Source organism: Aquila chrysaetos, chromosome 2 (genome assembly GCF_900496995.4).
Source record: "Aquila chrysaetos chrysaetos chromosome 2, bAquChr1.4, whole genome shotgun sequence".
Lineage (NCBI taxonomy): Eukaryota > Metazoa > Chordata > Aves > Accipitriformes > Accipitridae > Aquila > Aquila chrysaetos.
In genome coordinates, this window is record NC_044005.1 from 42,611,597 (window position 1) to 42,635,298 (window position 23,702).

Below are 23,702 nucleotides of genomic sequence, written 5' to 3' on the forward strand. Positions count from 1 at the left end.
TGTGATTTTATGATTCTAATTAATGGTCTGTAGTCAAATGGTATTGCTTATTAAATAGTACTTTTAGTATTAGGTGACTAGTTGCTATATCCAAAGTAGTCATCCATGGTTTCTTCCACAGTCAGTAGAAAGAAGCAGGTAATTCTAGAGCCCAGTGCATCTGACCTATTTTAGGTGTCCTCTTGAGGATGAGATAACTCATGCTCCAGCGGTGACTCCTTCTTTCCACTCACTAACTGTAAGGAGAATTAGACAAGTAATTAAGCTGCAGCATCTTTACATTTGTAGACATCTCCATACGGTCTAGTAAATCCTTCCACAGGAAAGGAACACAGCAAAATGCAGTAAGTAGGATACAAATCAAAGAAGCTAAGGGACAGGTGTCTATTTTTTGCTGTGTTACTGACACGAGCGTCCATCTCCTTCAGACAGTGCTGAGCCAAGTCGATTCTGAATACCAAAAGCCAGTTAGCTGATCTACCATAGAGCTTTTCCTGAATTACCTACTTAGCTTGAATATAGCAGCTTCTAGTGTTCCAAATTCAAAGTTAGTTCATTTAACACTAGCTTGCATATTTGTCCCTGCTGTGCAATGCAGACATATTAAATACGCAACTTTGAAAATTTGTATAAAAATCTTATTCATTCAGAAAATGGAGGTAAAAATGCCTATCCTGTATTATAATTTTGAGATTAATAGAAGAAAAAGGCTACATAAAAACTAATTCTTTCATCCACGTAAGTAATGATATTAATTTAATTATAAGTTAGTAGGCAGATACATAGTGGTACTACTTAAGGTTACAAGGCTGTTGGTTTGAAAATTTTATAGCAACTTTTACAAATGTATTCCTTCATTGTATGGGATTTCATTTCTGGTAGGATTCTGAGTGTCAATTTTATTTTCCATATTTTTGTAAAACACACTTGAAAACTTCTGTGCCACAATTTAATGGGAAATATTTGGCTGTTTTGGAATATGGAAAAAGGGGGAAAAGAAAGATTGAGAAATGCAAGGAAAGCATTGCTTGCTTTGTTTTATATGTGAATGGCCGGAGACACCTTAGGTAGGATAGCAACTGTTCAAAGAGTTGTAAATTCTTGTTCCATCTCTGTAAGGAGTGCAGACAAGGTGCCCTGTTGATATTTAAAAAGACAATAAGAACATTCACATGGCAATACAAAGAAGTGAAGGAGGACACTATTTGAAAGATTTAAGATATGATCCTTTTGCTTTTTGTCATCTTCACCATTTGCATATCCTACTGCCCCCTCCAGAGTGTACTGATACAAGCACTGGATTTTGGGAAAGATGTGGAAAGTGTGGAAAACCTGATTCGAAGGCATGAAGAGATGGAGAGAGAAATCAGTGTTATTAAGTCCAAAATGGAGGTAAGAAATGGGGAAGTACAGAGGATACTGTTCATCTTTGTGCCTTGGAAACATGGTGCAAAGTTCAGCGTGACTCTTCAGATTCATTAGTATGAATTGCACTGCAATGCAAATGCAGCATGGATTTCTTCTCAGTAAAATACTGCACTGCTTAAACCTACTTCATTGTATCAAATGTTATTCTTCCTGATGCACCAAATCTAAGAAGAGAAGTCACTTTTTAAGATGTTAACTGATTTTTCTGGACCTCACCTACAAGATGAATCAGACTGTCCTATTTATATCTTTTGGAAAGTGTGGAATCCTAATTTAAATCTCCATCTTTCCCCCACTTTCTGTACTGACTTGAACCAAAATCATGACTTTAGTTCTGTTTAGAACTAAAATGCAAAACCCACAGTGCATGTAGTTTTCTGACATAGACATCAAAACCAGAAATCTTACATTATAATTGCCTGCCTGATCAGCTCTGGCTTTTGTAAAATGGCCAATTTGCATCATTGAGGACTAATCTTGAGCATTAAATATGGGTCTGAGCTCCAATATAATGGCATATTTTTAATAAAAAGAAATGGTTTCAGCTGAACTGCAGTAGTAGAAATCCTATTACAACCTCTCACCCTTTTCACTGTTGGCCAGTGTTAACTTTTTCTTCACAACAGTATGCAAATGGTGACAATATGTGTGATGCACTCACACATTGTGACTTTGTTAGCTAATTCTCGTATGAAACATGAGTGATTAGTAGTTAGCATTCCACAGATCGCATTAGCAAGGCTGTATGGGGAACTGCTGTGTGGAAACAGAAAGATGAGCAAGGTTTGGTCTGGGTTTTTTTTTTGATGCTACCACAAATACCATGTACAAAGTATAATATCTGTACTTTTCTTATGGATTAAAACCAGACTGGCATATTCTCCTTTCTGCATAATTAAAATTCTTGATTTTCATCAATTTGATGGAGTTTTACAAGAGAGATACCAACTTTAAACCTGGGTTGGTGAGTGTTCATTACTGTTTATCAGGCTGTCTTAAAGAAAATGGCATCAACTAGAAGTTTGCACTGAAAGTAGTGTTTTGATGCTGCTGCTAGCTGAAATAGATACAAACGATTTTTGAGTCTTCTGCTGAATGGCAAATCTGGTTGATTCTGTATACTGCCATATTTTCATGGCTTTTGTCACCCGTCTTAGTTTTAAGCTAATAGAAGTTACAATTAGCATTTCATTTTCCTGTATGTTTGTCCCTATTCTGCATAACCACTTTCTTAACTGTAAATTAAATTTTGTGCATGTGAAGCAACACACACATCTCTTTCTTCACGTGGATGATTGGTCACAAATGCACATGTATTTTTTTGTGCATATAACAAGTCCCTTTGTATATTTTGTTATTGTAATTTAAGTCCCTGTTTTTGAAAACTAGAATGTTAAAATGAACTACTTTTCCTGAAAGGCAAACTCAGGAATGAATATAAGCATTTGGCATAAATTTGCCCCACTATAAATCTCTTTCCAGCCATTGGAATTGGAATCTTTCCGCCTTTCCACAAGGAATCCATCCATAAATGACAAACTGACTATGAAGCAACAGGAGATGAAAAACAACTGGCTACGACTCCAGGGACAGGCCAAACAAAGGTAAAGACTTCTAGTGGTCTGAATATCTCTCAGTGGGAGCAAAGCTGGTCCCTGGGGTCTCAAATCTACTTGCCCAGGGGCCTTTTGAAAGTTTTTGAGGATCCTTTACAAAGTTTATACAGGCAGCTAAGACACCTGCATTGGAACAAGTGTGGCTTGGTACAAGCAAAGTTCCACTGATATGACTTTGGGAAAACTAATACAATGAGTTTGTGTTTATTTTATATTTTATAGTTTATCCCACTAAATAATGTTACTAAAATGCCTCCAGATTACCAAATTAAATATGTCATGAAACCTTTGTGAAAGACTTATTTTTGGACAGTTCTAAATGATTTTTTTTTTTTTCTTGAATCTTTCCAAAACAAGAAAGGCTTAGGCCTAAGCTGTAATCATTGCTGGAAGCAACACCTATGAAGGCTTTTTTACCTTTCTTTTCCTAATGAGCTGATGTAGAAAATAAGGTAAGCATGTTGTCTCCAAGGCAGTGTGCATCTTCTGTGACTTTGGTTTAACATGAGGACTGTTTAGGAACTGTAAGGGAAAGCTAGGAGGCTTGAATTCACTTCATTTGGCTTCTCCTAGGATACTTTCCTCTGCCAATGGGGAGGGAGAGGCAACTAGATATTGTGTTGGATAACGCTGAACTGCAAATTGTGTGGCAGGAAGGAGAAGCTGGCAGCCTCGTATCAGTTGCAGAAGTTTAACTTGGAGATGAAGGAGATGCTAGATTGGATCCAAAACATCAGAGGTGTAATGGAAGCAGGGAGGCTTCCTAAAAGCGCAAATGAAGCGGAAAGCATGATTGAGGAGCATCAGGAGAGAAAGGCAAGTATCATCATTGCTGCCAATTGAACGTACTGGGAATCTTTCCCAGGGGAATTAATTGCTGCAGACACAGCAGAATTTTGTTGCATGCGTCTGTCAATAACATGGTGAAAAGACTGTTTTCAATAACAGGCTATGGACAGAAGTCACCTACGTGTTGACAGAACTCTATCCCATGAGCTGTTTGGCAGCTCATGTCTCTGCAAAAATTTTCAGAAAGCCCCATTAGCTCTCACCTGTACTGCTGTTCAACACTGTAGATAAAAAGCTGGTTCAGTATCAAAACATGCTCACTGCCAATCTCTCTATTCAGATTGCCAAGAAGTTAATGCCAGTTAATTCTAGCTTTGAGTTAGATTTTGTCATGCAAACTCCATTTGCCTGAAAGGAAAATAAAAACAGCAATTTGTCTCACACAGGGCAGTAAATTACCATTGGACAGTACTACACATACAGTTCTGAAACTCTTCATATCCCAGTAGTAATTACCACACAGTCTTTTGGTGGCTAATTTGGCTAATATTTTTGGTGGATTTTCTGAAAGGAGTGATATTGTTAATGAACCTGAGAAAAAAGTTACATTTTACTTTTTCCCAAGTGTCATAGCTATCTTTCAGCTGTTGTGTTACCTTTCCTTTGTAGTTATGTTACTTTTTCTAAAAATCATGTTCCCAGAATCATGACTAATATCCAGTGCTTTGTGGGTACCACTATTAGCATGAATAGTTTGTAGATCCTGATTAATTTTCTAGACTTGAATTTAGTATGAAGTACCTGAAGTCCCCTCCTTTTTCAGAGTCTTCCATTTTAACAATGCTCTCTCATGTCACAGCCTTAACAATGTTTTTTCTAATAATTCTTTGTCACAGTAGAAATACCCCAAACTACTGATGTAGTGTACTCCAAATTTAGATGGTAGCAAGATCTAAGTCTTTAATATCTGTTAGTAAAAGAATCCAGATGGCTCCAAGGAGATAGTCACACAGGAAAGGAGGAATCCAGGCATTATGTTCTTTTGTATTGAGTTGACTAAACTAAAAATATAGACAAGACAAGAAAAACGGAGGGTGTTTTTTCGTTCAGCTCAGTGGCTCAAACCAAAGTCCTTAGGAGAGACTAGAGTTGAACACAAGGTGCTAATCTGAATTAAAATATAGAACGGCTATCTTACAGCTGTGTTATCTATGATGGGGCAAAACCACCCCCCAAAAAAGCCCTAAAAACAGCAGTTCTAATTTCAGACGTTTAATAGTACATGCCATAGTTTTTAAGGTGGTTTATATGTTAATACATGGTATTATTTCAGTGCATGGTTATTTTTATTTTCAAATTGTTTACATTAGGAATTCCACATTCAGTTTACAGCAGTCATAGTTGCTTGTAATACTTTCACCTTCAGGATTCAGTATATAGGTATAACTCACTTCTCAGACCAAGTGAAAAAGTTAAATGTATTTCATTTTAACACCACAAAATAAAGTAAAACCATGTCTTTAATGTAATAATCTGATGCCAACTTATTTGGCAGGGGAGGAAAAATTCTAGGCACTGTTTCTCATAAGAACCACCTTTATGGGAAGATTGGGGTGGATATGGTATTATGGATGTTCAGAACTGTGTTCATTTATATCTAAGTATTTTCTAATCTGTTTCTATTTTAATCCCAGTTTTGATTTGTAAGAGACCAGTTGTTATTAGAGCAATAAAGTAATTTATTTTCCACATTTATTTTCTTTTATGCAATTCTATACTCTTTCAGTAACTTATCTCAAAGATGAATGATTTTCCATACAAATATTAGTGTTGGAAAGTTACAGCCCATATTCTTCCCCTTAAGGCTTGTATTCTGAATAACTGGCGTTCTGTAAACCCTTGACATCAACCTTAGTGATATATTTTAGGAGGAGATTGAAGCACGAGTGGAAAGATTCAACTCTCTCAGTAACTGTGGTCAAGAACTTGCCAATTCTGGTCACTATGCAACTCCTGAGATTCACCAGTCCCTCTCCAGACTACAGCAAGCCTGGTCTGAATTGATCGAAGCATGGCAGGAGCAACATATAAAATTGTTTCAGGCACAAGACTTACAGGTGAGTAGAAAAACATTCAACAAAGAATGCACATACCACTGACAACTTTCCTCAGTATAAACAGCAAATTTCTAAGATGGTATAATGGAAGATATGCTAATAATACCCAGTGTTTAATGTATATTTCACCGGTTCCCAGAAGGCATGATGAGGGCCAAGCACATTCAGTGGTGACAGGACTTTTTAGAAATTGTACCTTTACAAATCAAAGAAATTTCTGTGGAATATATGCTCATATGTTTTTCAAAGGCTATAAAACTTAGCAAAATTTGGTCAAACTCTCATGCAACTGGCAAAAGGCTCATACTTAAAATGGAAAATCACTACTCTACCAAACTCTACAACCTCCCCCCCAAAAACAAGGAGGCAGGCAAGTATTTTTAAAAAAAAATGATCTGAAGAAAAATTCAGCATGGACAGAAAACTGTATTTTTCCCTGGCTTTTTTTCTGAGAAAAGAACTCTTTTGGCTGCAGTTTTCCAGAAATACTTCCCTGTAACAGTCATCTCACTCACAAAATTTCTGCTCAAATAGCTTATTGGCAACAGTTAGATATAACTGAAATGGGGATTTTACAATGGGGAATGTCAAGTACCTTAAATAACAGTTGGTGCTACTAGTCCCATCTAAAAAGTTTCATATATATATATATATAAGAACTTAAACCATATGGTAAGGGCTGCTTTCATGCTTCTTTATGTATTACATTCTACTTATTTCAGGTCATGTTACCATCCTTTTTATTGGCCAGTTACTTTACACAGCACTCTCTACAATTTTAGCAAACAAGCTACAAGTACTTGTATTGTACCCTATGTCTTAGACAAAAAGAAATAATCATATTATAAAGGAGAAAGTTACAGTAATAATTGTTATGCATGTGGGTTTTGTAGGATCTAATGCTTATTGCCATCCAGTGCTATGCAGTTAATTTTTTTAATAGCCCTGGAAGTTTGTTTTTTATAGCATACTCTACCAAAGTCAGGTTTGCCTCTGTTTTACACCATGTTTATGACTGCTTTTTTTCCCTATACAGAAATTCTATGGCTATGTGGAACAGACTGAGAGCTGGCTCAGCAGCAAAGAGGCTTTCCTAGCTAATGACGACTTAGGGGTAGGTGCTCCAAGAAATTACAATTTTCTCTGCAATCAGTCTGGAGGAAAGGGAGCTGCGAAGTATGATGGTGTGCTCTGAACCTTCCTGTGATATTTCCCCTTCCGAAGTTACTGCTCCATCTTGTTGATGGTTTAAGATCAGGTTTCTTTCCTTGATACTTTACATAGGATAGGATTTTCAGTCCCAAGAGTAACAAGTCCAACTACTCTGATTATAGCAGGAAAATGAGACTGCATCTCTCTAACTGGTCATATCTGACCCAAATACATTTGCCAGCAGTGTGCAAGTCATCACTGCTGACATACCCACTGTAGCTTTAAGTTGCCTACCTCAGGTACCAGTAACACTACAATAACTGAAACCGCAGATTGATGCGTGGGTTGCAAAAGCTATGCAGGATGCTGGATATACATTCTGATGCTTAGCTTACCCTGCACTTCATATAGGTAGTGCTACCAAATTAGTTGTCTCTACAGGAACTACAATTACATCTCAGAGTTCAATGTAGACATAATTGGTACAAATGGTATGAAAAACATATAATGCTAGTGGCTGGTATCTGTCTCTGTAATTTTCAGCCTGGAGGTGTGTATTTACAGTCCCTCCATTGAATTATATGAGACTTAGAAGGAGCCACCCATTTTCCAGTCTTATTTAGCTCAGCAGTACAGAAAGTGCTCCGTGAGTACTTTCCCTTCCAATGACTCATGTAAGCACCCAGAAGTTCAGATTTTTTTATGACCCATTTTATGCCAGCTTTATCACTTCCTTTCGAATAGTGGGAAAGCAGTGGTAACAACATTTTGCCACTGATTCTAAAATTAAAAGTGCAGAGGGGTGCTGAAAAGAGAACTCTGAGTCATTAAGCTTGGGATTCACAAATGTTAGAAGTCAAATTCCATGTTTCTCTCCAGATTAACTGTAATGTCAGACTCCAGTCCTCAGATTCAAATCTGGATCTGAGCTCTTAAAAATTCTATGGGTTGAAACTGAGGCTCTAAGTTTAATCTCTTTCTGTGACATATTTGTTCATTTAACTCTGATCTCAGTTTGGCATCCCGCATTTGCTTCCAAAATAGCATCTGTCTTAAGATTGATTTATGATTAGGAGCTGATGCTTTAACTCTTGAGAAGTGATATGTTCTATGCAGCACAACAATATGCAGGAGAAGCTAAGCACCCAGCAGTTAGTTCAGTTTTGACCCTGAAATAATGGCCTCAAACAATGCATAGAACATTATTTAGGCCCCAAGTCTCAGAATCAATGCCAATAAATTTCAAAGACCTATAAATTTTCTTGACAGATTTCAAATGTGGGACAAATGCCATTTAGCTTCTGGATTATCAGTGTTGTGGATGGAAAAACTCTGACTGAAAGCAATTTCCCTTTGTTGAATTCTATCCAGGACTCAGTGTCCAGTGTGGAGAGCCTACAGCGGAAACACATACAGTTTGAAAAAGCCCTGGAAGCTCAGATGGAGAAAATTGATGAGATGGCTTCATTTGCTCAGCAGCTAATGCAGAACAAGCATTATGACTCGGACAACATCAGCAACAGATGCCAGGCTGTTCTGAGGAGGTGAAGTCAAACCCTTCCCATGTCAGCCACCCATCTCTTTTGCAATGAGACTCTCCCCATGTGACTAATATCTTTAAATGATTTAAGAGAACCATAAACTGGTTTGCATTTACTCAGCTTTGCACTTTGCACTGTGATCTTGCCAAACTGGCCTGACTGTAGTCAATATTTCATTAGGACGTTTCCAAAATACAGTTAAGTGGAGGGGGAGCAGGATTCAGAAAAAGGCAGTTTTCCTGTAATTCTGTATTCTGGCCTGGCCTGAGGGACAGTGCTGCAAATAAAACGCAGAGGCTTGCTGTACCATTAAATACTTCATTATCATTAAATAACATCAAAAAAGGTCATTTGCTACACAACTGCTTTTTCACTGCTCTAATGGGGTTGATCTTAAAGCCCTGCTCAAATTATCTATTAGGGCATTTGCAATTTTTCTGATCAGACCTTGCCCTTTAACGTGAATTACTTTATTTCTCCTAGCACATTGCATATTGTTCATCTTAAATGCAGACAGTAGAAGCAGTTGTGTTAAGTGCCACGTGTACATCTTTTCATGGTAGGTGAAAAGATATACGTAAAATTTATGAAGAGAGATTGGGGATCCCTTACAATTAAAGTGAACATTAGTTTATTAATATGATCAAACTATCTCATGACTGCAATAACATGAATAAAGTGCTGCAGGTCCACATTTGGAAAAAAGATGAAAGGATAGTGTAGTTTTGGTTTACGAGTGACAAATACCATCATACTCACAGGCTTTCCATATAAGAAACATGCTGAGTTTTTGTTCTCTTGTACCCTGAAAGGCCATAATGGTGATTCCTAGAACAGATATCATATATAGAGACTTTGTGTGTACTTTAAACGTATCTGTCTGCTAGTAATCCTTCCTATAGTGTCCTGAGCATCATCTCTGACAGTCCAAATCATGGGAGGCTGCATATTATGGACATTTCTCTCCCAGAGAATGGAGGGTTAGATCACATGTGGTTTAGAGGTGAAAATCGAAAACCCTTATCCTATCTAATTCACTCTGTGGGTTTTACCTCACACATCTGTCTTCATCTCAGAAAAGAGAAACTGCTGGAGAATGCTGCTGCTCGCAGACATCTGCTAGAGGAATCAAGGCTTCTGCAGAAGTTACTGAGGAATTCCTTTGAGGTACAATTACACAGGATTCATGGTATTCCGGTTTCTTAAAACATACTGCGCTGCATAGATCTGAATCCCTGAAGGGATTTACTGTGAGAAGAATCAAGGAACTGAGTCTGGAATGAGATGATATTGGGAGAGATGAGGATAAGGGTGAAGGGATATTTTTCAGCTTTCAAGTCACAGCTTCCCTCCAGTCACAAGGTGAAAGATCTACTGTGCATTGGACACCAGCAAAATCCAGAAGAAATAAATGCATTAAAAGGGAATGTGCCACCATTTTAAAATTCATGGGAAAAGTCAAAATAGTTCAGTTCTTGTGAGATACTGACAGCAGATTAGAAATAGGGAGATAATTGCTCTTTCTCCCCCATGCACACATATGTACATACACACATGTGCCCATGCACTTGCTCACTGCATGGGGACTATCTCATAGATGCAGCCCCCTTTCCAGGTGACAGTGCTGGTAAACAGAGATACAGGGGTGACTTCATTATGAAAGGCAGGAGGAGCTTAGGGAAACAGAATCTCAGAAGGACAACTCATTTGTGTCCCCACTCACTAGTCCCATGTTTTATACATACTAGAGGAGAGCCTGTCAGGTTGGAGTTGGAGAAACACTGAATGTTTTCTCTGCTTCTGTTCTTTCCTCCCCAAAGGTGGCTGCCTGGATCAATGAGAAAAACAGCATTGCCCAGGATGATAGCTGGAAGGATCCAAGCAATCTGCAGACTAAACTGCAGAAGCACCAGACTTTCCAAGCAGAGATCATGGCCAACAGAAATCGTCTGGACTCCATCAAATCTGTGAGAGAAGCAGGGTTGATGGCAAGGGTGGACAACTGGCATGAAAGTCTCTGCAGACAGTCTGAGTTACAGTGATCCCAAACAAGCGAGGGCGAATCAGTGTCCCCTCACTGACATCATTCACATTGTCTCTGAGGCGACTGGGAAGCTTAGTCTTTTAATCCATCAAGAACTTTGTCCATCAGTTTCTTTCAACTTCTTTTTTATTGTGTCGTGTGAACTTACTATCTATATTCACTGTGCGTGTAATGGAAAGAGATGGGTGCTTTCAATGAAAGACTCAATCCACTGACTTCAGGGACTTCTCTCTGGGGTGATGCTGCTTTAGAGATACACCTGTTTATTTCCAGCAGGGAACCTAGCTGATTGGATGCACAACTTCAACAAATCAAATAAGATTTATCCAAGAAAAAGGATCAAGAAGAGTTTTCAAGTGTTGCATTTGCAGAGACATGCTAGTAGGAGAGATATGAGGGAAGTCTGACAAGCTTTGGCAGATACTTGGCAGAAGCTGTGATCAGATGATGAGTTTGGAAGGACAGACTGTTACATGTTTATTAACCTTATTTTCAGCACAGTGCTTACTAGCTGTATTTTGCAATAGATAACTTAGCGTTAAAGGTAGATTCCCTCCTCAGACTCACTTGCACCCAGTATTGTAGAACCCTTGTCTGTCTTTTTTTTTTTTTTAAACCTTTTAAGCCCCCTGTGTGCAGACACAGCAGAGGGGGTTAAAGGGTGGAGTTACAATTCTCTCTAATCTGTTTTTAAAGAGTTGTTTGCACAATCTCTTTCTCACAATTTCTTGATGTCCTGTCTTTTTTGTTGGGAATAGCCTTAGTAGTTGCTTTTTAGAAGAAAATTAACACTGATGTCCTGGTATAGCATCTTTTTCGTGCTGTGCCTCCTCTTCCCCATTCCAAAATGTAGAAACAGCTCAGTTTAGCTTTCTAAACCAAACTTGGTCCCAGCTTAAGGATATACCTACAGACTCTTCTACCCGATGGAGGTCTTGCTGTGCCCCCTCTACCTGTTCTTCTGCCAACCTGTTAAGCATCTGCAGCTCAAGGTTTAGAAATACAGATAGACTTTTATTACATAATATAGTGGTACAATGGTACATGGTTAAAAGAGGGTTTATTATCTCATACAGTGGTTCACTTGTATGAGAGAGTTCTCACTTAACATTCAAGGAAGTGAATAAAAAAGGACACATGGCTGGGCAATTTCAAACAGTGATCATAGAATGTGGGACATCACAGAAAAAACTGAGTGCTTGCAAACTAGGCTCCCTGCCAGCTTTTAGGCCATGTAGCTGTTGTGTGATGAAGATTCTCTTTACTCTTTGTCTTCTAATATTGTCTTCTAGCATTTAAAATAATTTTAGAGGCCAGAAAAACAGCAAAATCAGTCTCTGCCCTAGTTTCAATAAGAATTTTGCCTTTATCTGTTTTTTCTTTGTCTCTGCAGCCTCTATCTGTTACGTCAGGAAGTGATGGCTACGGCCTGCCCTTTACAGAGCAGTGCCAGTAGACTTTATTTATGGAGGCAAAAGTGATATATTCTGCTGCATTCAGCAAAGGAAGAAAACTTTGACTGTTGTCTCTGCTACAGGAAGGGGAAAAGATGCTCCGTGAGAGGCACTATGCCCCTGAAGCCATTCAGTCCAGACTACAAGAAATGGAAGAGCTATGGGAGGAACTGCTAGCAAGTTGCCAGGATAAACAGGCCAAGCTGCAGGATGCTTACAAGGTAATACAGGGATGCCAGTGGTTGGGTCTCGGTGTCATTTCCAGAGATAGCATGGCTGCCTTGCTACACGTCTCATCTACGAGTGTGTCACTTGATACAATCAGACCTGATTCCTCAAGACCATTAGAACAAAGAAACTACTAAGTGTGGATTGATTGAATGGAATCAGCGGGAGAATTGGAGATCCCTATGAAGGGAGAAGGATTTGTAGGCTGTGTTCCCTTCTGCTTTCTGCTGCTGGTTTAGATTAGGATTCCAGAGAGGGATACTGAGGGAAAATGTGTTCACTCATATATGTCAACTCCCTGCACCTGTCCCAATGGCATCTTTTCTACAACACATTGAGAAAGAAGCCCATGGCTGCTTTTCATACTTTCAGCTCCAGGCACATGACTTCTCATGACTGTAAGTTTTACATGGGCTATCAGAGACTCTATTGGGTATAAAATAGAGCTCTCCTTTTAAATGGCTTCCTTTTAAGGTACTGTGTCCCTCATTTGTATTTGTGCAACACAAGTAAGATTAGTTCTTGATGTTCTCTGCATCTGTTCTTGCGTTTACTCTGAATTCTCTTCTTCATTTGGACAACCATCATATCTGGGAAAAGTTCACTGAGCAGTGGGAAGCTTCTCCATGTTTGTGTGTAATTCCTACTGAAAGTGGCCAAAATTTTTATATCATATTCTCTGTCCTAAAGGTTTGAATGACCTTTTCTTCTCGCTTGTCCTCAGGGCCTTCATTTTCAGCGAAGTGTAGAGGATATGGAGAAATGGTTGGAAGATGTGGAAAATGAGTTGAAAGCACCGTATAGTAACAATGATCTGGTGGTTTTGAACAGTCATCTGAAGAAACAAGAGGAACTGGAGGAAGATATTGCTGGCCATAGGGACCGGCTACAAGAGCTTGTGGTCACAGCTCAGCAATTCCAGAAGGAGAAACATTTCCTTGCTGATGAACTAGAAGAGAGAGTGGATCAACTAGTGCAGAGGTGTGTGAGTGCGTGGCCTGCCTCCTGCCATCTTTTTCCTACTTTTATCAGCCTTTTTCTTCCCTGCATATTTTTTTTTCTTTTCTTCTCTGCATCATTCTAAAAAGAACATTTTGCATTAATTCCTTATTAATCTGTGGTCCTTATTGGGTTCCCTTTAAAACCTGCAGATACAAAAGTCTACGTGATCCTCTGCAGGAGAGACGTGGGAGTCTGGAGGCAAGCAGACTTCAGTACCAGTTCTTCCGAGATGTTGATGAGGAGTTGGCCTGGGTTCGTGAGAAACTCCCCATGGCTTCCTCCAGGGATTATGGCCAATCCCTGGCAAGTGTTCAAAGTCTACAAGAAAAGCACCAGGTAAAGTCATGTGAGAACCATTGTCAGTCTTTAGAATCAAAGAGAGAACACGGAATTCAATTTGCCTCAGGCAAACTTCATCTGCTGTGCTTTGGCTAACAGGAGTCATGATGCCAGGGATTACTCTTATCCTCTTCCTATGATAATGACATTTTTTAAAGGATATGTCCATGACTTGGCAACATGTGGGATTCCACGCTGCTTATCATTGCAGTGGTGTAGGTACCACACCATATGCTTTTCTGCAGACACATTGGCTCTTTCTGTGAGCTGAGTTCGAAACCTGGCCTTTGCAGTACAAAATAGTTTTTACAAACTGTTGTGCATGCTGTCATAGCTTCCTTGGGCAACAGATGCCCTAACAAATATTCTTTGAAACTCAATAAGTACATCCAAGTAACCTCATTGCTCAGATGTCTCAGGATGAGCTCTCAGGAAAACATCTTCCCCCAAAACTCTTTCTGCTCTGGAGGGAGGGAGTTAACAGGATATTATGATGATCCTTATCCGACCTTCATTCCAGTGGTAGCTTTCAAGATAGCTGTTGAATTGTTTCACAAGGTTCAAATGGGCCATCAAAGAAAGCAGTGCCTGGAACACTGTCATCTCAAATACCAATAAAACAGCAGCTGCCTTCCTAATTGTTTTTTAATAAGGAGCAAACACATGGTGGAAGGAAAAAAGAAAAACCTGCTAAAAGTTTCCAGCTATTGGTATTTAATGTTAGCAAATGACAGCCCGTTTTAAGTGCCAGGTCAAGTGCCTTCTGGGGAAAATCTATGCAATCTGCAATAGGGCTGGGAAGGACAGAAGATCTTATAAAGTGGGAGTGTGTGAGATATACATGCATACAGAGAGAGAAAGCCCAAGCATTTGGTGCAATCTGCATGTCTACAAATAAAAGTCCGAACTTACAAAAAATTTGAAATGTCCCCAGGATAAAAAGTCAAGAATGCTACAGGTGACATACTAGGACAGGGATGAAGTCTCTTAAAAAGTTGATTTATCCTAGGTGTACTCACAATTTAATGAAGAATTGTAAAATGTTTTTAAATGCATCTTCCAGAATATTCCTGAGTAAGACCCATGGGTATATCGTGAATAGTTTGTACCTTCTTAGTATTCTGTGCAATTCTCTTATTTGTAAAAATTCTGTATTTAAGCAAGATGCAGTTGTTGACTTTAAGATTAGACAGTAAGAACAAAAAACTTGTTTCATCATGTTTAAAAGTATAAATGTTGTTATGTGTGCAATTACTCCTAAAAATTATGAGCCGATTGGCATGGTAGGGAAGTAATTAGGTTCACAGAAGACAGGAATCCCTGAGCTGAATTAATCTGAGAAAATATTTGGGATAACTGAAGGAACAGTGGAGATACTGCTTTAGGCTACAATTATCTTTGTGTTAATTGGCCGGGTCTCAAAATATTTCAGTGAACTGTGAGAATGGGAGATACAGACCATAACACCAGTGCATAATAAAATACCAATTCTTCCCGCCATTTTGCTTCTTATTCTTCTGGAAGCAGGATTAAAATATAAGCTTTGAATTCTCAATCTTTTAGTAGCTAGAGTCTCTACACTTTTTTTTTAATGTTGGCTTACAGGCAAGCAAATGTCAGAGGTAACATAACAGTCAAGAATTAAATATACTGTTAGTTCCACCCTCTATTGTTTGTCTTAATGAGCCAGATTTGCAAAATTTGGTCCTTGGTTTGTTACGAAAAAAGAGATTGTGCGTGAAATGTATCAACATTAAGAACAAAACTATATTTACACACAAATATCATACGCGTACACACAGCTGCTTGGCTTGGAACAGTTTCACTCCCTTACTTGCTCCCCTTTTTTTTTTAAATTCATGTGGTTATAAATGAAGTACTGTGAATACATGTTCCTAAATGTTCAACTGCAAAGTTGTTCTTCATGCTGCTAGCTTATTATTAATAGACAGTACAAGATGTTTTATAATCTTTGCCACTGGATTCCATTCTGCTGGGGTCAGATATGGTGTCACTTTTCAACAACATAGTGGCTGTCTTGAAATTAATAGGGGGAAGTTAAAGGCAAGATTAGAATCAGAGTTCTTTTCCAGCCAAGTCTGATACTTAAGTTGAAAAGGCAGCTCTCCTCCTCAGAGAGGGTGTCTCTTCTACCTTAACTGAGCACTGCAGTCTAACTCTGGAACTGCATGTTTCATAGCTGTGAAAATAAACAGAACAATTGTAAAATTGTGCTCAAGGTGCTCAGGCATAGCTAGCTGTGGAATGCACATCCCCCTACAGACAAATTGACAGCATGGTCCTTGCCCACCCAGGCAAATATCATAGGAGGGGGTATATGGAGGTATGCATATGGTTTTAAGATCTACCAGTCTTTAAAAATTAATTTCAAGTAAAGTCTTTGAGAACTGCTTCAGGTAGTTTTCTTCTCTCCTTGTCCTCTTGGCTGCCTGGTAGTATGTGTACCCACAGCATTTGCAATGGCTGTTATGCAAAGCTGCATCTTCTACTAAGGTATTGGCAAGTGATAAATACTGATGAGCAGGTAAATTGATTGTTCTTCCCTACACACATTTTAATTCAAGAAACACCATGTAATGGGGTGGAAGTGGGTATATTTCAGTGGAATCTACAGATAAGAGGTTTGTGGTTAGAACCTCTTCCCTCCACACTCTGAGGTGGATACACACCAAGGTCCAATCTTCGTGGCTATATTTGATTTCTATAATCACTCCTTCACGCCCAAAAACTCCTCCTCACCACTTTGAGGTGCATCTCTGACACATCTTTGTGTATAGAAAACAAATTTATAATGGAGTTACTTGACTACACTATCTGGTATAAAAATCTCCATAGCTTTTATTTTTGGTCTGTCATTTCACTCTTTACTCTTTCCAGAATTTGGAGAATGAGATAAGCAGTCGGGATGCTTTGACCAAAGCAGTGCTCAATACAGGGCAGAAACTGGTGAGGGGAGGCCACTCAGCCTCTCGCAAGATTATGGAGCATCTGAAGGAGCTTGAGACTTCTGTAGAAACCTTGAAGGCAGAGGCTCAAGAGAGGAGACAGCGGCTCATGCAGTCATATGAGTCCCATCTGTTCCTGAATGAGGTAAAGATGGTTCATAAGAGATTTATTTTGGTCTTTCTTTGCTTAAAAGAATCTATACCTATGTTGTTGAATGGATGCAAGTGCTGAGATAGGAGCAGAATTCATACCGTCCTGATTTTTCATATCTGGTAAATATGGATACAGTGAAGAAATAACAGTTACTTTTCCAACTAACTGCAGTGAGGGATAAACATGTAACCATAATTACTGGGTTCGGGGTACACATTTTTTTGAATAGTATCTGCTAGACTGCATTACAGGAAGGCACCTAAGCTGCTCTGTGTTTTCACTGATGTGTCTCTTTGGGCACCACTGCTTTCCAGTTTTGTCTTGACCTAAATCACAGCTGCGTTCAGGCTCATCCTTGTATTTTATACAGCTACTGGAGGTGGAGGCATGGCTGGCAGAGAGGAGCTTCATTCTGGAGACCTCTGATTATGGGAAGAATGAAGAATCCACGCAAGCTTTACTTCGTAAACTTGAAGCTACCAAGCTGGACATGGATGGTTTCAGGCCCCGGATTGAGAAAGTACAGGAGACGGGTGCCAGCTTAATAAACAAAGACAGCCCAGAGAGGTAGGAAAGTGAAAACAGGCTTCTGCTCCAGGTCTAATAGAAATGCCCAGAGAAGGCAAATACAGAAAAGTTCAACCTTCAGTAGCTGTTTGATGGCTTATTCAGAAATATGACTGCAGGGGACATCAATCTGTCCTTCACCAATGTTCACACACACTCAACCCCCCAAAAGCTTGATGATTTTTTTAATGTTTTCATGAGCCTTGTTTGTTAACAACAGGCCAATTAGTGCAGATCAGCTTCTTTGTCCATTGTCTATTCCCAGGAACCGTCACCTAGTTCTCATTTACCATAAAGCTTCAGAAAAAACTGTGCTTGGGAAAGGAAACAGACAGTCCTGACAGTTCACTGTTTTTCATTGCCAGTTTGCTTTTATATCTGGGGAGGAGGAAGGGGAAAGAGCAGCCATTCATATGAGATACTTTAATTTCCTGAACTAGCTGGTTTTAACGGCTTGGCATAACTCACTCCATGATGTCTGGCTTATTCTGTATTTTGAAGGTGTTGCAAATTCAACCTGTCAGAAAAGACAATGTTCAAAAAGAACAATAAAACAAAGACATACCTTCTGATTCTTGTTCTTTGCAGTCCAGCCATACTTTCAAAGCTCCAGGGGATCCTAGCAGACTATCAGTCTCTCCTACGGAAGGCTGAGACCCAGAGAAAACGCCTGCAAGAACAATTCCAGCTCTATCAGTTTGAAAGAGAATTCCAGCTGGTGGATGCATGGCTTTCCAGTAAACAGTCTGTAGCAGAGTCCGATGACTATGGGCAGGACTTAGATGATGTTGAGGTAAAAGAAAATGAAAGGTATCGTATGTATTGTGTGGCAAAGCAGGAATGTATTTGCTGCAAGTGTAGCTGCTGACGGTGAAGCATGTTATAGTCACAAAAACTAAGTTATCTCTGCAGCAAGAACTCGGACTGGTTTCTCTCTGCTTATACAGGGCTCTCTGAGGTAGCATCCTCTGACAGAAAAAATAGGTGCATCAGAAAGTTAGCTCTTTCTTGGGATAAGGTGATGTCAGCACACCTGGCGCTGCTGACCCTGATTATAAATTTGACGGGGCCTAAAAATTTTGATGTGACCAGGGCCATGGTCTTGTAACAATTTCAGTGGAAACCACTGGGATGCAGCGTTCACACCTCTGGCTGCTGATTTCAAGGATAAAATTCTCCTCAGGGCACACAGTGCAGAGAGGTATAATTCCTATTGTCCACTCAACAACTGCTGCATATGTGGACAGCCTACCAGTTTGTTTCTTAGCTTTTGATCTGGGCGGCATCTGTTTGTCAGGATGTGGGTGATTTTTCTCTGTGGCATAAGACATTAAATGATCAAGACAATAGATGCCGCCTTCTGACTCCAGATCATCTGGGTTTATCAAGTGATTTGCACTTGTAGACTGCAATACATAGCTTTTGTGTTATACAGTACAGAGAAAGTGATTCACTCTGCCTCTCTCATAGAGGTAGGCAGAAATTCTTATATCTAAGTCTGTGTCCCCATTTATCCCATAGGTGCTGGAGAAAAAGTTTAAAGATTTTGTAAATGAGGTGAAACCTCTGGGACATTCCAAAGTTGTCTTCTTAAATGAGTTGGCATCTAAACTAGAGAAGGATGGCCACAGCAAGATGGACATTATCCAGAAGAGAACAAAGCAAATCAATGAGACATGGGAGAAACTATGCCATGCCATCCATGCAAGGACAGAGGTAGGAAATACATGAAAAACTGGAGCACTGAATTCCCTGCAGTTTTCCATGTCCTTCTTCCTTTCCCAAACCAGTGCATTGCTCATGTTGGAACACAAGGTTTATAAGAGCAATGGGTGTCTTCTGTTCCATTCTTTCTTGATCTATTTCCCTTTGTAGCCACTGCTTACCCTACTGTTCCTGGCAAGGCTTATACTTGAAAGATATTTATCAGCCTAGAGTAATTCTGTTTTCCTTAATTCACTGCTAGCTCTGGTTTCTTGAAAAACTAAGCCAATCTAACGGTTTACCACCACTAACAGGAGGCCAGCTCTGGCACTTGTTGGACTCTTTATTGAACTACTTCAGCTCATTAAACAAGATGAAAACTCTCCAGATTTTTTTGCTGAGTTAATTACTTGAAGTCAAAGAAGGGGTATGGGAAAGAAGGTGATAGAGAACACACAGCCAAATCCCCTACCTTTTGGCAGCAGTTAGTTGTTAAATTAGCTCACCCCATCTCGTGAAACTGCAGTCACAGACGTGTTTGGAAAAGCAGAGAGGACATATAGAACTCAATATTTTTGTTTGCTTTAAGGAGAACGTAAAATGTCAGATATCCTCAACTCTTTCTTTCACTACCGTTACATACACATTTTGCTTATGAAGTAGCTCAAGCCCGCTATTGTCTGTTAGCAGCAGTAAATGCATGACAATTGTTAATATATAGTTTGAATGTAAAATAGTATTAGAACATTTTTTAATCCTCTCATTTCAGAAAACTTAATTTTCACGTAACTCCTCTTATTTTCACTGTTTGCAGTGTAAGCCTCTATTCCAAGCAAGTTTTTTAGGACACTTTCTGTGGTCAAGCAAGCTACCTTTAGGGGGCAAGTCATGCTCTCCATCTTGATCATTCTTCTTATGTGGGGATAAATTTCTCTTTGAGACATCTGTTTCTTTCCATTGACAAAGAGAACTTGGGGAAATTAGGTTAGCTTGAACACCTCACTTTCAGGTGACTTAATTGGGAAGGTATTTCACTCCCATTCTTGTTCAGTCTGTACTGCATTAGGACATATCAGGGTTGCCCTTTTTTGTGCTGCAGACATGATAGTATTACCGTTAAATTGTTTCTTTACTCCAGAATCTAAGAGCAGCCCAGCAAGTTCACCAGTATGATCATGATGTGGATGAAGTAAAGGGCTGGATGCAGGAGAAAGAGGCAGTGGTGGATATAGAAGATTATGGCTATGATCTTCCAGGTGTACAGACACTTCTCAGCCAGCTTGAGGGAGTAGAGGTAAGGGGGTCTGTCATGAAGCAGTGGCAGAAAGCATAAATGGCAAAAAAAAAAAAAGGAGACTGATACTTGATTTGAAATCCTCTCAAGTGCCTTGTTTGCAGGCCAGCAAAAGATAAATTTATTGCACCCTGAAATATTCTTTGTGCTTCACAGAAGGCAGCCTTTTCCTCCTGTTTTTAACATTGTGATATAGTATTAATGCTTTTGCTTCTAAGGATGAGCTTCTCTTCTAAAATCTATTCCAAGGTGTTATTATAATTTCAAAGGTGTCATCTGAACTACAAGAGACTTCAGCTCCACACTTATCAAAATAATCAGTGTCTCACATCTAAAGAAGCTTCTTTGATGCTTAATGATGAATGTTAAAAGGTATTAGGAGGAAACTGAGAGGAAAGGCCTTGACAGAGTCATATTTCCAGCCTCTCTGCAGCCAGTGGCTAGAAAAGATATGCACTACCTTTAAAATCTGCTTTTGATAGATTTAAGTAGTGACTTGGTCTTACAACCTATTCTGTCTCTGTTCCAGAGAGATCTAGGAGCCATCATGAAAGAGCTGGAACGGATTCGGGGAGAGGCTTGGCACCTCAGCCGCACATACCCTCAAGTCAAAGAAAACATCATGGAGAGACTCACAGATGTGGATGAGTGCTGGGAAAACCTGGACAAGAAGTTTCTGGAGAGGAAGGCAAGACTGAGCCAGGCAGAACAAGTCCAGCTCTACTTCAACGACTGCAGGGAGTTGATGTATGTGTTGGCCCCTTGAGTTTGGCAGTGGGCCTTATTTATTGTCTTTCCCGTATAGGATTTTCTAAATTACACCTGTTAGTTATTTTACTCCTGTCCCAGGTGCTCTGCAGCTTGCTCGCAAATCTCTTTGAATAATAATACATGGCATCTTCTCAACAGCACTTCACAGAATTTACCACACATTAGAGGTGACCATGGCACTCCACCTCAGCACAGTATCCATGACAAACCCACTTTTTTTAGACTATTTCTTAGACGGTCTTGGAGAATTCAGTCACTCTGGATAGATTTGGTAGTTTGACCATTCCAATTGAAAATATTGTTGATTCTGTAGGAAGATGGGGGAGTCTCTGCTAGATAGCCAAGTAATTTGTACACCTGTACAGACACTAGTACCCATTTTTCTCAGAGTCAAAGCAACTACGTTAAAGATAACCTTCTAGAATAGGTTAGCGCTTGCTCAAGTGCTGAAAGTGTTTTGCACACATGTATTTAATGCCATTGCCCATATGCACACACTCTTCTGTCCATTCTTATTAGGGGTCAGGTTTTTGGAAGAATTAAATTGCTGGGAAGTGCCATGATTTTTTTTTTTTTCCTTTTTTAATCTGAATTAGAACAAAATGCTGAGTGTTTAAACCATCTACAAAACATATTTTTTTAAAAAGGTATGTTGAGCTAAACATCTCATTTTGTTTAAATCAATCATGCCCAAATATCTATTAGCAGAGGTCTAATGTAAAAATTGAAATAACTAATGGAAATATGCTATACTCAAAGTGGCAGAGCAACATTAAAATACTATATTTTGTCATTTTAATGTCATTTTCATCAAAATTGATACATTTTTTATGGAAATTGTGTTTTTTAAACAGTATTTCTCACAGAAGTATGGACATTTTAAATTCAGTGTAGTTAATCAAAGAGTTAGTCCATGACAGGGGTAGAAATACAAAGACAGTGAGGTGGTTACCACTGACTGTTGGACAGTTACTATGCTAAGGGATAGATCCTGAGCTCAGGTAAATTAAGATGCATTGGTTTAAGCCAGTTGAGGCTCATGGAGTAGAAAACTTTCCTTTAAAAAGTATCTATCAATATGCTTCTTTGCATGAGTGCTCTGTATGCATATGAAGTACTTTCATGCATGGTGATAAGGTTAGATGGACATCTGAAAGTCTCTGTGTCCCTGGGCCATGTATAAAAGTACTGCGAATGTGCGCAGCCTAGACATTTGCAGTTACAGTTCCATCTGAGGATTCGAATGTGCAGTGCTTCAGTATGTATAGATGATGCAGCTGCCTTTCTAACAGGCTATTGAAACAGCACTGGGAATATTGTATCAGGTTACAAAAATCCATAGATGCGTGAGTGAACCTTCATGAATGTGTTTTTATACTCATATCTTTCATAAGCAAACAGAAGTCTGTATACATGTATCCACAGCCAGGAGATGTGTGCATTCCTGAGTATCCAACAGATTCAGATTCCTTCCCTTTTTACCCTTTTGACTCTATTCTGTAGGGCCTGGGCCAATGAGATGCATGCACTAGTGATATCTGAGGAACTGGCAAATGATGTCCTGGGAGCTGAACTGCTTATCAAGCGTCATGAGGAATACAAGCGTGAGATAGAGAAGCAGTGGCTAAAATATGAAGAAATGCAGCGGGCAGGAGGTGACCTGATGAAGAACGGACATTTCATGTCTGTGGAGGTGTGTTGATGAGTTAAATATTTTACAAACAAGAGTGAACAAAGATGACATCAAACAGGCAGGAGTTGCAGCTTTGTCTCTCTTTCAAAACAGAACTGAACAGGACAATCGGGTTCTCTACTATTAAATGCTGGAGACTTTATGTGACGTGTAGAAAAAGAAAACACCTTTTGAAGTTTTTACTCCTCTAGAAATTGATTTTGAAGCTGTCCACAAAAGAATAATCACTGGACTGATGATGGCTATGTGGGGGGTAGGGAGGTATCACTATTCCATAGAAAAGATGCGCCACATAAATGAGATTTTAGCATTTGACTACACAAGACCTAGGATAAAATACATCACAATGCAATCAACTATAGGATGGACTGATGTCCCTGAGCACACCAGAAGAAATGTAATTCTTCAGAGATGTTACAGAGCAAAGGGGCAAGAATGTTAAAATTTCTGTGATCTTGTTATCTAGGTACGTTTAGACTTTGACCTTTGCAGTGGTCCCAACCTTGTCTTGATACTGTCTGTAGATCCAGCAATCACACTGTCAAAAACGTCTTCAGAATTTATCCAAGATTACATTACTTCTGTTGTAGAAAGAAGTAGAGAACTTTCCGCAGTTTAAGGCTCTCCATTGTTGCCTTGCCATAGATGGATGTATTTGTTGAATCTTCTGGTTCTCACTAACTCTATAACACAAATTGCCTTGGTATAAAGTTTCATCATGGGAAAGCATATAGGAGAATATTGGTCATACAGTATGTGGAATATGCATACAATTATAATATATAGCTATACAACATACAGGCTAAATGAATTCAAGGAAGAAAAACGAGGACTCAGGCATAT

General features: G+C 39.3%; 1 protein-coding gene across 3 annotated transcripts in view; it reads left to right on the forward strand.

The window, feature by feature from the left end:
- Positions 1 to 23,702, forward strand: part of SPTBN5 (spectrin beta, non-erythrocytic 5) — a 109,179-nt gene that overhangs the window by 77,019 nt on the left and 8,458 nt on the right. For all 3 annotated transcript variants that reach the window (XR_005933754.1, XM_041128072.1, XM_030004503.2), the window contains exons 44-61: positions 1,279 to 1,392; positions 2,911 to 3,032; positions 3,698 to 3,860; positions 5,762 to 5,950; positions 6,987 to 7,064; positions 8,474 to 8,646; positions 9,720 to 9,810; positions 10,464 to 10,610; positions 12,225 to 12,362; positions 13,094 to 13,350; positions 13,521 to 13,707; positions 16,609 to 16,821; positions 17,201 to 17,397; positions 17,986 to 18,190; positions 18,919 to 19,113; positions 20,240 to 20,395; positions 20,925 to 21,142; positions 22,670 to 22,859. Coding sequence is in view for 2 of the 3 variants with exons in the window: in XM_041128072.1 (XP_040984006.1) it covers positions 1,279 to 1,392; positions 2,911 to 3,032; positions 3,698 to 3,860; positions 5,762 to 5,950; positions 6,987 to 7,064; positions 8,474 to 8,646; positions 9,720 to 9,810; positions 10,464 to 10,610; positions 12,225 to 12,362; positions 13,094 to 13,350; positions 13,521 to 13,707; positions 16,609 to 16,821; positions 17,201 to 17,397; positions 17,986 to 18,190; positions 18,919 to 19,113; positions 20,240 to 20,395; positions 20,925 to 21,142; positions 22,670 to 22,859 (3,033 nt within the window). In the remaining variant the exon portion in view is untranslated. The remainder of the gene's footprint in view (positions 1 to 1,278; positions 1,393 to 2,910; positions 3,033 to 3,697; positions 3,861 to 5,761; positions 5,951 to 6,986; positions 7,065 to 8,473; positions 8,647 to 9,719; positions 9,811 to 10,463; positions 10,611 to 12,224; positions 12,363 to 13,093; positions 13,351 to 13,520; positions 13,708 to 16,608; positions 16,822 to 17,200; positions 17,398 to 17,985; positions 18,191 to 18,918; positions 19,114 to 20,239; positions 20,396 to 20,924; positions 21,143 to 22,669; positions 22,860 to 23,702) is intronic.